The sequence below is a fragment of the Grus americana genome, chromosome 2 (genome assembly GCF_028858705.1).
Source record: "Grus americana isolate bGruAme1 chromosome 2, bGruAme1.mat, whole genome shotgun sequence".
NCBI classification, from domain to species: Eukaryota; Metazoa; Chordata; class Aves; order Gruiformes; family Gruidae; genus Grus; species Grus americana.
Window position 1 is genome coordinate 38,576,650 of NC_072853.1, and position 14,868 is coordinate 38,591,517.

Below are 14,868 nucleotides of genomic sequence, written 5' to 3' on the forward strand. Positions count from 1 at the left end.
TTGTGAGGTCAGAATGGAGCAGTTGACACCACAAGGGCTGCTCAGGAGCAAGTGGGAAGTCCACGCGAGCTTCAGTTGCGGTCGTGCAGTGGACCGGCAGCTCCATGGTCCTGTGCTAGCAGGTGGGATTCAGGCAGGCTGCTGGTGTCCAGAGGTCATGGCCAGGCTCAACGTCAATGGGGAACGTGGGCAGGCAGAGGCAGAACTGCAACCCCAGATCCAGTGGCCCTCAGAAAGGTACCAAGGGCAAGAGGCGCACCTTCCAAGTATCTCCTGTGCAAAGGAGGCCCAGGCTCGCAGGCTCGCGCTGAGGATTCCTGTAGTATTTTCATACGAGACGGCCATTTGCACACACTCCAAGTTGTTTCTGGGCTCAGACGGCCAAATGCACATGGTGCTGTGGATGCACTCAGGCCGCCAAGTGACTTTGACCCTGAGCGCTGGGGTTGTCAGGGCTCACCTCCCTCAGGAAAGGGAGCGGGTGGTTTCGGGGCTGGGGGTGAGAGTCCGAGGCCGATGGGAGCTGCTGGCTTTGGGTGCAGGGCAGCCTGGGTCAGGGGTGGGTGCCTGGGACGGGAGAGGACCTCAGGCAGAGGCCGTGAGCTGGGGAATTAGCTCAAGTGGTAGAGCGCTCGCTTAGCGTGTGAGAGGCAGCGGGATCGATGCCCGCATTCTCCAACGCTTTTCGTTCCCCTTGCCTGGACACAGGGCCCTTTGCCTGGGGCCCGCGTCCTCTGAGGGGGGCTCTGGGGAGCTCGCGGTGCACCGGGGCTGTGCAGAGGAGGATGACATCCCTGGCTGCGTCCCGAGCAGCACGTTCTGTGGATCAAGGGAAGGGATTCTCCCCCCTTTTCTCAGCACTTTGTTGATGGCCTCCCGCATAATGTCCCCAACTTGGGGGCTCTACGTAGAAGAGAGAGATAGACCGAGTGCTGTGACCTCAGAAGGCGGCCACCAGGATGGCTGGGAGCAGGCACACATGTCCCGTGAAGAGAGGCCAGTGAGCGTGGAGTGGCCCAGATCCTGGAGAAGAGAGAGCTTTGGGGGAGGTGGGAAGGGAGTAGCTGAGGAAGAGGCCATGGCCTGGGGAATTAGCTCAAGGGGCAGGGCGCTCGCTTAGCACGTGAGAGGCACGTAGCTCTGCAGGCAGTGCAGAAGACTGCAGGCTGCCTTGCACGGCGAGGTTTACCACAGAAGTTTTGGGATGGACCTCACGCCTGGCTTGTCAGTCTGGACGTGTCTGGCAGTCGCTGGGCGCGATCACCACTCTGACATACGCAGTGAGTTGCGGGCGTGCCGTTGTCCGTGCCCCATCGTGATGATAGTGCCTTTGTGTTCTGGACGCCGGCTTGGAGCGAGGCAGCATGGGTGGGTCTTGGGCGTACAGAAGCTGCGGTCCTGAGAGGCTGTGGGCAATGTGGCAAATCTTTCTCTTTTCCTGACAAAGAGAGCCGTGCAGGTATGCGGGAGTGGTGTGAGAGCTGAATGGTTGGAGGAGCGTGTGATGAAAGCGTGAGGTATCAAGGCCCCGTGATTCCTTCGATAGCTCAGCTGGTAGAGCGGAGGACTGTAGGCTCCCTTGCACGGCCATCCTTAGGTCGCTGGTTCAACTCCGGCTCGAAGGAGTGCCCTTTTGGCCCCGGCCCAGAGCCCGCGCCACCTCAGCCTTTTGGCCCTGCCCGGGTGGCTCCCCCTTCAAGCGCTGCCCAGCCTTGAGCTCTTTCCTTTGGAGGGGAAGACGATCAGCCAAGGCCTTTTGAGGTGAACCCTGGGCAGGGGATGGTGGTCCTGAGCACAGGGATTGTCAGGGCTCACCTCCTGCAGGAAAGCGAGGGGGTGGGTCGGGGGGCTGTGAGCATGATGCCGATGGGAGTTGCTGGCTTTGGGTGCAGGGCAGCCTGGGTCAGGGGTGGGTGCCTGGGACGGGAGAGGACCTCAGGCAGAGGCCGTGAGCTGGGGAATTAGCTCAAGTGGTAGAGCGCTCGCTTAGCATGCGAGAGGCAGCGGGATCGATGCCCGCATTCTCCAACGCTTTTCGTTCCCCTTGCCTGGACACAGGGCCCTTTGCCTGGGGCACAATTCATTGCGTGCCCAGAGGAGGAGAGCATCGGGGCTGGATCAGTAGTAGCACAGAGCATTCCCATATTCATTAGTAAGTGATTATCACTCTTTGTTTGATAGGCAGTAAATGTCATTCAGTTTTCTGCATGTATTTCCTAACAAAAATCTAAATCTCCATTATGTACTCCCTCATAGTGTGTCAGTGTACTTATTTTTTTGTAAACAGTCTCTGAAATTGGATCCTTTTAAACTTTTGAAGAAAACACAAGCAGTGCGTTATCTCTTCCTATTATTTCACTGTCAGACTTGAATGCAGACATCAAATTACCATTTAAGTTATTATGCCAAAAAAAGTTTCTAACAATTATTTTTGTAGGATATTGAACATAGACAGATCTCCTTGAAATTCTGCTGATTAGAAGCCTGCTAGCTGTAGTCCTTGAGAAATTAGGTTGTGCCAAACTCAAAATGAAAGCACAGAGAGGTACCTCTGTCATGTTTATTAAAAAGTAAATTTTGCCCTGGGCTGTGTTAGTATGATTAATACTGACTTAATTAATAATGGCAGGAAACTCAGAATCAGGTATTGCTGGTTTTATACCTTGTACTAAAGAATACCAGTTCAGCAGCAGATTTTTAGATTAGCATAAATTAAAAGCTAATTAAAGCAAATCTATGAGACTGACTCATCATTTTATCTTGCAAATATTTACAGCTACTGCATTAAAAGTCAATCCCTCTGACATTTCCACTTTATTCAGAAGCAGCCTTTTTTTTGCTATAATTACTAATAAAGATGGATAAAGCACCGCTATCAGTTTTACCATAGATCACTGTGTAAATCATCCTTCTTCATGTTCAGCATTAAATATAGTTAATTCCATTTTACATTCTTCCATGACAACTCTCTCCTTTGGGGATTAAAGAAGGCCTCCTTTCCATAAACATATATGTAAAAGCAAGAGGAAAACATAAGGTTTGATACAGAAGATGGTTTCTGCAGTCAAGCTATACTACAGGGACACAGAAGGTGCAAGTCATGAGTGAATTTGATACTGTAGTAAGTTTATCCCCCAGTGGTATAGTTATGCAAGACAATAGAATCGTGAGATGTCAATAGTTTTTTTCCATGTTGTGAAGTGTTTGAACAGCCATGACTTCTCCTACCTCCATTGAATATATGCCTTTAAGGAACAGAAGCAAGAGAGATGCAGTTTATTCGAAAACACAAAGGATAGACTCCCAACAAAATTCAAATGAAACAATGATGCAAGTAGATCTATTTCATAACTTTTTTTCCAGTTCAAAGATATTCTTGCATGTGATAGGAAAAGCAAGTTTTGTTAAAGTTTGACTGGTAATACAGAGCAACCAACAACACCCAGAATGATGCTGTAATAAAAGTTTTACTGTATTTACTAAACTGGTAAGTACATGTCTGGCATATTTTGATGTCAAGAACATCTATTTCACTCATGACATTTAAAGTTCTTTCTCTTTTTAATAGCAGCAGAACAGATTTAAGAGCAAAATGACCCATAAAATCTTCTAGTCTAACTTCTAGTTCTTGTTACACTTCAACAATAAAGTACTTTTTGAAAACTTGTGTTTAAGTAAAACTTATCTTAAAATCCTCTCTTCTTTTTCAATAGAGAACCTACCATTTCCTGCGCCAGTATGTTTCAGTAGTTGGTTATGCTCTCTGTTAAAACCATCTACCTCTTTTTCAGCTCAAATTGCTCTTTGATTTCAAGCACTGGTTTTGGTTACGCCTGCCTTCATAAAGTGAAGAACCCTCTCACACCTAGCATTTTTCCCTTTCAAAGATATTACACACTATAATCAAATAATCTATCAGTTGTCTTCTTTATGACAAGAAAAACTGATCAAACTCCTTATGTTTCTTACTCTAGTTCTTGAATCGTTAGTATAGCACTTTTCTGCATTGGCTTTACTTTTCAACATACTTCAGGAAAAGATGTTAACACAAGAGCTGGGTGCAGTATTCAAAGCACTTCGCAAGCATAGTCTGCATTATTTTATCCTAACAGTCTGACCTCTCATTCAGCTAGATTAAAACATTTTAGACGAAGCACGTAGATTGCTTGTAAGATGAAATCAATAGATTCACATTGCATCATCTCTGATTTTTTCAGGCTCGCAGTGGAAAAAAAATAAATTGTAACTAATAATGTCTACAGTGCAAGTACCTCAAAAGGTTTTACCATCATAATCATGCCAGACACACAAGCATTTTTAGAGATGTTGCGAAGCACATTTTACATACCTGTAGGACTTCTTAATCTCATCATGCGTTGCTCCCTTCTCTAGGGCCAGGATTTCATATAATGCTTCCCCTGATGTTGACAAAGCACGTTGCCTTTGTTCAGCCATGTCAGCAGATCATTACCAAAGCTGCTAATGTAGAACAGAATTTAAAATAGCAGGACTGCAAGTATATATGGATAAAATTTCTTATTGGTCATTTTAATAGATTTTAATTGGGTAGTAAAATGTTAAAAACGCATGTAAGTGAAACTACAATAAAATCTCTTCTAAATTATCCTCCATTCCTTAAGATATTTTAAAATTATTTGAGAAAATGGAAAAGCAAAAAACAAAGAACAGAAGCTCTTGCGTTAGGTATCACTGTTCATATAAAAGGCTTGATGTTGCTCTCACTGAAATTTCCTACAGCATTAATGCCTGCACATAGTGTTTCCACCTAATTTTAATTGTGGTTTTTTACATCTATCTTTCCTAAGTCTTAGTCTTAGAAGAGTAGTTCTACTGTTTGTTAAGACTGTTGGCTTCTTGCAGTGGGGTAGGAGCTTTGTACCTCTGAGTATATCCTAATGCAACACAGCGGTGAATTTTTGCTTTCTCAACACAAGGAGTCAGATTGAGCCTAACCAATTTTGGGTGCCTAAGTTTAGTGATTAAGTTTGAAGCCTAGTCAAACTAGACTCCTTATATTGTCAACAGACAGAGATACATACTCAGAGGACAACTGACCAAGCACTTTCTCCCTGTTACCTCTTCAGTGTGCTCGGGATGACTGCATTCCCAACTCGTGTGCCTTGAGGACAGGTGGAATGAATCTGGACCTAAGCAACGAGACTAGATACCAAGAATTGACCTCAGTAATTGTTTATTGCAAACTTATGCATGGGAAATACTTCAATCAGGGTCCCATCTTATTTGAAATACAAGACTTTGGGCTGAATTCATGAGCTTGTGATAAATTTAACAAGGTGCTCTTACAGTATAGTGCAAATAAAGGCTAAGCCCAGGCTGAGAGATTTAGTCCACTTCAGATCTATTGTTCATTCCTTCTTTCATCACAGAGGCAAAGCAAACAAACAAGTGATTCTCCACTGAGTGGCTCTACTACCTCCTTACAGTTCATAGTTCATCCTTCTGGATTTGAAAAACCATATATTTTTAAACCAGACCTAGCTAATGCTAGGCAATGACATGAAGAAACTCATATAAATCATAATTTAAAACACCAGATATAGATACCTATTATTCAAAAGAGAAAGTTGCAAGCTCTTTGATGGCAGACTTGCCACAACAGAACTCTCACCACAACCTCTTTATTTCTTTGTGTGTTACGTCCCTCTCAAATGTTGAGAAGTGATCACAGAAAAAGCCTAAAAGTGAGCTGTAGCCCGAGCCATAAGAAAAATTTCTGAGAACCTGCTTTGTTAGGTAAGACTACTCACTCTGCTATTTCACCCTTCTCATTGCTGAGCTAGAAATGCTATCTTGCCATTATTCATGTATTATTTATTAGGCCACATTGTGGTTCAGAAGCAGCCATGTAACATTTTTAAGCTCTTCAGCTTTCTTCAGTACCAAAAAGAAAATCAAATACCATGTAAGTACACACAGAAATATAATAAACTCAGTACCTCTGGCACATAGTATCCGATTTTCTAAAACACATAAATTTATTCATATTTACTTTTAAGTTTTCTTTTTCTAATAAGCTAACACACAATTTAGAGTCTTGTGATCTACCAAAAAAAAAAATTCCTTTCTGCTTTTAAGTGTTGTACAAAAATCATCACCTAAATGGACTGACTGAACTTTCATTTTTAAATTAACAATTAAGAATGAAATGCTATACAAGCTTATAAATATTACTTTACCACCTGCAGTAGTTAACAATGCTACTTGTTAACAATGGTATGTCCAGAGCATATTTAACATAATCCTGGGATCTATCCTGATCACACTGGAATCATGCAAGGCACATCAAGCCTGTTAATGTACAAGATAATAGTGGGCAACCACGTGAAGTCACAGATATACAGCATTATTTAAAAAATCTGATTAGCTATGTGGCAACCCTGAAGAATAAAACAAAATTAAAGTTATGATGGATTTTATTCTGAAGAACTAAAATGTCATGCAATTTGTACTTTCTCATAAAATAACTTTAATAACCCAGTCAGCTATGGAAATTTAAACTCACTAGCCTGTTCAGTCTTTTAGTAATTAATCACCTTGAAGGTCTAGCTACTCAAAGTTACTTCTTACTTATTTAAAGCAGCCCTGTAAAATACTAAAAGTACGAATGACACTTTTCTAGAAAAAGTTATGCTCTCCTTATTAAGGAAGATATAACAATTACGATTTTAGAACTAGATCCATTCCTGATGGCTGAAATGACATTAGAATCCTATTTTCAAGCTATGTATTTTTGTTTCAGTAGAACAGAGTCAAGAAAATACTGTTTTCTTTCTTGAATTACAATAAAATATATTAAAAGACAATCCAAAGTCTGATAACAATTCCACATGTCCTAAGAGGATGGGACCCCAGTTAACTTCAACTTCTTCTGCACAAATTTTATAATATCCAGGATTAACTATTTTATACAGGGTCTGTAATAATATGACTTTTTTTACCATACCCATCATTCATTTGGATTTGCACTGAAAAATAAGGCAAGGCGATTCAAATAACATACCTGCTTCAAAAAGTGATGGAACACAGCCTGGCATGTATAAACTCACAACATTATCAGTTCAATATCTTGATGTCTTTATGCCAATGTAATCCAAAAGGAAAGAAGCAAGTGCCACCAGAAGCCCTGTTCCGCAGAAAGCGGCTGCTGCTTTTCATCCTTCACAATCAAGGTTAAACAGGTCAGTGGAGTCTGATTACTCTTTTTGTTTGTTTGTTCAGTATCCAATTGGTTATCTCTCGGGAAGACCTATGAAAGAACAAATAAAACATTCATGAGCCTAAAGGCTGATATATCCGAGAGTTAATGACACCAAAAAATATGGGACATCCGTGTATTTAGTTAGTTGTTCTTCTGTGCTTTACTCTTGATGGGGTCTTGAGTTTGTCTTTTTTCCCCACATAAATGTATTAAATTTGTTTAAAGGTACAGCAGTCTTGCTCAAAACTTCACTTCTTTGAAGCCAGACATAGCTTAGGTTTACTATATAGTCTCTTCCAGAACATGATTAACTGAAGAAGTCCCTTTAGGACGACTCCTGAGTTCTTGTAAGTTTTTAGATCAAAACAGAAGATGTCGGGTGTCTTCTCTTACTCTGATGGAGCTTCTCCTCTAACTTGTATCATGACAAAGTCTGGAGAGCCATTCCTTTCCATTTGGAATAGAGAAGACTGTAAATGCCAGAGACTTAAAAAACCAATTGCTCTTGGTACGTCATCCTCGGAACCAAATAGTTCATCCTTTGTACTCAAAAAGTTCATTTCCCAGATCAGGCAATTCCAAATGATCTGTTTTTGTGGTGTGTTGACCTTTGCTAGCTGCCAGACTCCCACCCAGCCACTCTCTCACTCCTCCTCAACAGAACAGGAGGAAAAAATAAGATGAAAAGCTAATGGATCAAGACAAAGACAAGGAGATCACTTATCTGTTACCATCATGGGCAAAACAATCTCAATTTGATTTATTGCCAATTAAAATAGATTTGGATGGTGAGAAACAATGACAAAAATTAAAACAATGCCTTCCCCTCACCAGCCTGTTTCCACGCTCAACTTTGCTCCTTCATTCCGAATTCCTCCACCCTCCCAGTGGACAGGGAATGAAGGGTTGTGGTGAGTTCATAACAGCTCCTCTCTGCTGCCCCTTCCTCCTTACACTTTTCTCCTGCTCCAGCGTGGGTCCTTCCCACAGGCTGCAGTCCTTCATGAACTGCTCCAGTGTGAGTCCTCCATAGGCCACCTTTCCTGTCAGGAGAACCTGCTCCTCTGTGGCTTCCTCTCCGTGGATGACAGTTCCTTCAGGAAATATCCATCTCTCTGGCATGGGGTGGATGGGCTGTAGTGTGGATATCGGCTCTGGTGTGGTCCTCTCCACAGGCTGCAGCAAAATACCTGCTCTGCTGTGGTCCTCTCCACAGGATGCAGGGGAATCTCTGCTTGGGTGCCTGGAGCATCGCTTACTCCTCCTCCTCCTTCTCTGACTTCAGTGGTTGCAGGGCTGTTTCTCACATTTTTCCGCTTGCTCCTCACTACCATGCAGTGTTTTGCTCTTTCTTAAAGATGTTTTCCCAGAGGTGCCACCAGCTTGGCTGATGGGCTTATCTGTGTCCTGCAGTGGGTCTGTTGTGGAGCCGGCTGTATCCAGCCCCTGACCTCCTTCCACAGGGGCCTCCCCACAGCGCCCCGCTACCTAAATCTTGCCACGGACACCCAGTACAGTTTTATGTAGACTAAACTCCTGCAAATGGATTCATGGAGCCCTATAACCCAGTAAAGTCTGTTTTGGCAAGAGTCAGTGAGTTTGTGCTTGGGTTTGACTGCATGACAGGAACTATGAATAATTTTAAAAAAAAACCCAAATAAGCGTAACTAATAATGATCATATAAAAACACTATGAAAAAGGAAGCAACAGTGTGACAGCTGATAAAAAAAAAATTAAGTGGATACTTTTTCATGTGAAGCATGTGATTTTAACATTTCTCTTGTACTTAGGTGTATTCTTTAATTTCCAACATTCCCTCAAATTTCAGCTTTCAATGGGGACAAGGCAAGGCAAATTTCAACCTAAAATGTGAGTGTTTTTCATAGTTATGAGAAGTCAAAATAGCATCGTCAAAATATCTTTTCCAGGACATTAACAACAGAGTAGGTACAGCTAATTCTATTTATTACATTGTATGAACACAATGAACCAGATTATTCAATCACCTTGCATGATCTCAATCTTGCAAAACAAAACAAAACAAAACACACTTTTGAATGGTAAGAAGAAATTAAGGAGAAAAAAATATAAAAGGAAGAAAATAAAATCACTTTGGAGTTACCCAAATCCTCTGTACTTACATACGTGCTATTATCAAGAAAACCGTGGCTGTTCGGCAGTCCTGTCACATAGCCAGACCCCCGGTTCTGTGGGAATACGGCTCCCTCTGGTGTCTAGAGCCAACGCTGCTCTGTAACCTCTATTGCTTTTCTTACAAGCACTCGTCTTTTGTTTGAAGGAAATGAACACGATCTCTGCAATTTATATATTTTTTCTTTTCTTTTGAGGATTCTATATCCTAAGCCCATTCTAATGAATCTTTAAAAGAGTCAAACTTTAACAAATTGTCGTAACTCTTTTGTCACATCAGCTATATAAATAGAAGAATAAAACATATAATTTAATACCTAGTCACTCCTCTCATTAATTTTTACTTTTTGTATCGTAACACCTAATAGTGCATCACAACCTCGCTGTGGCAGGCAATGCAAAACTAAAAGACAGTCCTAGTCCCAAAAGACCTTATATCCAAAAAGTCTTACTTACACTTTACATTTCATTTACATGTTGCATGCATTTCAAAACAGACAAATCAGAACATGTCTGGATATGTAAAATTGCATATCAGCCTATAAAAATTTGAAATATGGCCCAGACAGAGCAGGAGGTCCAGGGTTGCTTCAGAAGCCTACAGTTACACACAGCCAGAGCTAAGGGTTGAAGAACTCTGAGTCACTCTGGTCCTTCCTCCCTCCACTCCCTCCTTTTCCTGGCTCATAGCAAGTTCAGGAACTAAGAGCCTGGAGCTGAAAGACCGGTAGGTACACATACATGCATGAAAGGACTGGCATCATTGCTCAACAGTGGCGTGAATTTTTAGCTTCCAAGGCAAGGAAAGACAATTTTTAAAAGCTGAATTGTTTTCTTAGCTTGTTGAACCTGGCAGTGTTAGTATTGACATCATCAAAGCATGAAGGAGGGACAAATGGTCAGACAGAGCACTCCTGACCTTCACGGAGAACCTACAGCTTCTAACTCTTTCTTCCAATACTGACAGGGAAAGAAAATCTCTGATTTTACTCAGAGGAATTTGGGGACTGAAATAAATTATCTTGCTGACGTACTTTAGTAAAGCCAGCAGGTTAAGGGAGGTGATCCTCCCCCTCTACTCAGCACGGGTGAGGCCACGCCTGGAGTACTGTGTCCAGGTCAGGGCCCCCCAGTACAAGAGAGACGTGGACATACTGGAGAGAGTCCAGCAAAGGGCCACAAAGACAATGAAGGGACTGGAGCACCTCTCCTGTGAGGAAAGGCTGAGAGAGCTGGGACTGTTCAGCCTGGAGAAGAGAAGGCCCAGGGGGATCTCATCAATGTGTATAAATACTGAGTGGGAGGGAATGAAGAAGATGGAGCCAAGCTCTTTTCGGTGCTGCCCAGTGCCAGGACCAGAGGCAGTGGGCACACACTGAAGCACAGGAGGTTCCCTCTGAACATCAGGAAACAGTTTTTCCCTGTGAGGGTGACCGAGCACTGGCACAGGTGGCCCAGGGAGGTTGTGAAGTTGCCATCCTTGGAGATACTCAAAAGCTGTCTGGACACAGTCCTGGGCAACTGGGTCTGGGTGGCCCTGCTTCCTTTCCCCAAAACTTCCCTAGTGTGATTACTATTATCACTAATTTCTGTGCCTTGTTCTGCCAAAAAGGTGGTAAGAACATTAGCAAGGATGTTGGAATTTATACTGGTGACTGAGCAGAAGTGACAAGAGAAAGAAGGCAGGTGAGGGGACTGAAACGAGAGCTCTTGCTAGTTGATAGCTTTTCACAGGTGAATGAATGGCAGTCTGAAAAAAAAAGACCCAAAACAATTAAAGCATGAGGATCTGAGTAAAGCATGGTAGGTTGATGAGATGAGAGAATATGTACACTGAAAAAAGGTGTATACAGTGGTAGCGTGTACTGTTTCCTCACTCTCTGGGCGGGATCTATCTATTGTTTTATTTTTGAATATTGTGCTATGGTGATGTCAACATTAATAACACCCAGCTGAGCAAGCTAACCAAAGGGCAAAAGATTGAGCAAGTGGAAAAGGCTGCTTCTGCCAAGATGTGCTGGGCCTCTGGCTCAGGCACAGGGATTGATTTTTGTTAACAAGGGAAGAGTACTTGTGAGGCAGTTATGTCCCAAAATGTTCTTCTTGTCATTTCTTTTTAGCCAGTTGTGCTTCACATGGTCCTGGACATCTAGTGCCCTGCCTGAACTGTAGCGCATGCTACTTGTTAGATATTCAAACAAACTCCTAAAGAAGAGAGAATTGGTTTAAGGTCCTTTCTTCGTAGGAAGCCTGTTTAGATCTCAGATAAGCCCAACAATTCTACAGCAAGGACTTACATTTGTCTAGCCACATTTTGCTGTTACAGAATAGTTACTGTCATTACGGCTTCAAAAGTAATAACAGAATTGATATAAATAATATGATTGCATTGCATCCATTTTTAAATACATAGAACGATATTGGAAGGAAGGTATTCCATCTGGTAACCCATCTGCAACTCCATCTATACAAGAAGCAAGTATTCATAAGAGAACATTCATATATTTGAATTCTCTGAACATATTGTGACCTTCTGTTACTATTCACATAGAATATCTCAATTTAAATATATGTTGGGTTTTTAATATTTTTCAACAACTGCAGTATTGGAAAAAAAATAGCAGACTCAAGACATATGAACCTTAAATGAACAGTCAGATGCATATCCAAATTGCTCATGCCTTTACGTGGTCAGTTTGACACAGAGAAGCAATCCAGAACTGTAGCTTCCTACCTCATTCCAGTAAATCCAGTTCAAAGGCTTGGTGGACTACCTAGCTGACATGTATATAAGCCCTTTTTTCCCCTAAAAATTAAATTAGAGGCTTACAAACTAAGTTTTAAGTAATAGTAATATACTTTTTCAACAACATAGTCAGAGCACTGGGAATTTTATTTTCATCTGCTGTTTAGGAGAAAGTTCCATCAACCCTCCCTAATTTAAAGTGGGTCATGGAAGTTGCCATAACCAACAAAGTTGTTATGGTTTATTGCTAAGGAAGATGCAAGTAACTATGTCATAAATCATAATAACCTCTCTGGCTTTAAGTTAAATTTCTTTCTGAAAAGCAAAGGATAGGAAGTCCCTAGTTTATATAACTTTGACAACTCACCTCTGAGTTATCCAGGACTTTAGGTAAAAACGAAGTAAGAGAGTCTCCTAATTCTTTATTTAGGCAGTGCCTTGGGAATTTGTTTTGCAAACAGCTGTACCGCTTTAAGGCATTATTCTACCACTTCTTATCGCTAACAAACCCACAGTTTTGGTAGCAGGGTTATTAATTTTAGCACAGCCTAATCAGCTACAGCTACAAATCAGGAAGATTAGCTTGAACAGAATAAATGAGTGCTTTGACTTATTTTTGAGCTCATTTTAGTTGAAACAGATTAGAAAGCAGCAGTACCACATCTTCTTGGTACCTGGTCCTTGGGAATCAACAACTGCTTTCAGTCCTCCCCACCAGGTACAACCTTCCTCCAGCACCCGGCAGTTCTCTCCACTTGTTCCTCCTTCACATAGTTTTCTTAAACCAGTCTTTGATACCTCCTGCAGTTTTTGTCTAAGCAAGCTCTTTCCTGAAATCCCCAACACAGTCCTCGGTTCCACCCTGCACCAACCCCCTGATTATTCTCTCCCAAATTCCTACAAGCTGGTTCCTTACCTACATAGTTCTCGGGAGGGAGGGGATGCAGCAGGGGAGAGGGCAGTCAGTAGCCATTTCTTTTTAAAGCGTCATTAATCCTCACAGAGGCTTTATTACCCTATCTTAGAAATGCTCACTTAATTGATGACTGAAAAAGATAAACTCTTTCTAAAGTGCTGATGAGTAACTATCTTTAAATCCTACTATCTAGATCCAGAAAGAAATGTCTGTCCAGTGGTTGAGTCAAAAATAATGTTAAAAAAAGCAATATGCAGTTGCAGCAGTACAGGAATTGCAGATTAATGGATACGGAATACAGTAGTCTCAGATTTTTTTCCCCTGAATGTCACTTACTGGAAGAAAGTAAAAATTCCTAAAAGTGTATTTAATAAGCATAAATATTTCACCAATAAAGTAAAGAAGCAAAAACATAAACATGAATGCTATTCTCCACACAGTAGGTGTAGAAAAAGCCACTGGAAATATTTCCCAATAACTAACATTTCAGTAAATTAGTAGTTTCATTGTTATCCATTTATCACAACTGTTCTCAGGGGGTTTTTTTCCCCTTATTACGACAAGACCTTTCAGCTAAAAAATACTCAGAGCTGAAACTCAAAGTCTGAATCCAAGAGCTTACAATTAGCTCAAGTTAATCTGAGGGCTGCCAGCAAAGGAGCGGTCCAACCTTTCACTGATTTTTTTTTCTTATTTTTTTTTTCTTAGTTTTCAGTTAAATCAACTTGCTAGTCTGACTCACTCCGTGACTAGCATCATTACTAGAGCAGATGCAATGGAAGTGGTGACGTCACACCTTTTCAACAGCAGTTAAGTCTTACATTGTCTTCAGCTCACCACAAAACCGCGCCTTGTACAGAAGAACACCGTAGAAGTGTGAAGCACAAGTAAGTTCTGTGGAAAACAGCACAAATTAGAAGAATTAAGACTCCTCCAGACTAGTCCGTGGCTATAGGATAAGCCAACGTTTGACAGCATATTAAATATTTTGGGGGCTTCTGCCGCCCGCTTTACAGTGCCGTGGGTGCGTGACACGAAGCGCTGTTCCCGTTGAAACGCTCTCTGCCAATTCAATTTGTTCAAACAAAACTTTGACAGGTTAACTTTGCCCCGGCGGGATGGCTGCTACAACAGGCATCGGTTGCCCACACAGCCCTAACCCTCTGTGGTTCAGGCACCGCGCGTTCCTCTGCAACCAGGATAAAAGCAGACAGGCAGCATAAAATCCTCACGAAGCGCTCTGCTAATTTGACAAAAATGTAATCGTGTGCCCACACCTGATCCAGATCAAATTTGTACTGCTGGGTGATGTGGCATGGCCCGGAGCCAGCGGTAACGATTGTGGAACCACACGGCGCTCGGCTAAGGCTTCTCCTGCAGATGAATTACCCGTACGGGAGACTGTAAATACAGAACGTGGCCTATCACTGTGGAAACAGCTTGTGCGGGCTCTCCGGGACGTGCCCCGATCCGCACAGAAGAGACATAGCGTAACCCCTTGCCAAACCACCTTTCTTTCTACCCTCAGAGGGAGGGCGCTGGGTTAGCCTCTGACTGAGAGCATTTAGCAGAGGAGGGGAAAAAAAAGAAAAAGGAAATTACATGTCTGAGGTTTTTCTTTCAGGCAAGTCTCTTATAAAAATAAAGGATTGTACAAACGTCTTTGTTTCCCTGCCAACTTTTATAAGAACTAATTAAGATCAAGGAGAGCTTCATTTTCCTGTTTATTTCATACCGAGAACAGCTAATGAATTTAACCTATTGATGATGTTGCAGCTGCCTGCTTTAATTTGCTTATGATTGAGAAACAAAAA

The 14,868-nt window shown here is 42.2% G+C and overlaps 1 protein-coding gene and 2 non-coding genes across 5 annotated transcripts in view; 2 read left to right on the forward strand and 1 right to left on the reverse strand.

Moving 5' to 3' along the window:
- DNAJC5B (DnaJ heat shock protein family (Hsp40) member C5 beta) overlaps window positions 1-7,478 on the reverse strand; it is a 44,747-nt gene extending 37,269 nt beyond the window's left edge. The window contains exons 1-3 of one of the 3 annotated variants that reach the window (XM_054817551.1): window positions 7,043-7,478; window positions 5,098-5,181; window positions 4,349-4,479 (exon numbers count right to left, since the gene is read on the reverse strand). In XM_054817551.1, coding sequence (XP_054673526.1) covers window positions 4,349-4,455 — 107 coding nt within the window. In that variant the 5' untranslated portion in view covers window positions 4,456-4,479; window positions 5,098-5,181; window positions 7,043-7,478. The remainder of the gene's footprint in view (window positions 1-4,348; window positions 4,480-5,097; window positions 5,182-7,042) is intronic. The other 2 variants (XM_054817549.1, XM_054817550.1) reach the window with 2 other exon arrangements.
- Window positions 1,537-1,625, forward strand: TRNAY-GUA (transfer RNA tyrosine (anticodon GUA)). The gene is given in 2 exon segments: window positions 1,537-1,573; window positions 1,590-1,625. It is a non-coding gene; the product is annotated as a tRNA-Tyr (tRNA).
- On the forward strand, window positions 1,956-2,028 carry TRNAA-AGC (transfer RNA alanine (anticodon AGC)). The gene has a single exon. It is a non-coding gene; the product is annotated as a tRNA-Ala (tRNA).
- Window positions 7,479-14,868: the final 7,390 nt, after the last annotated feature.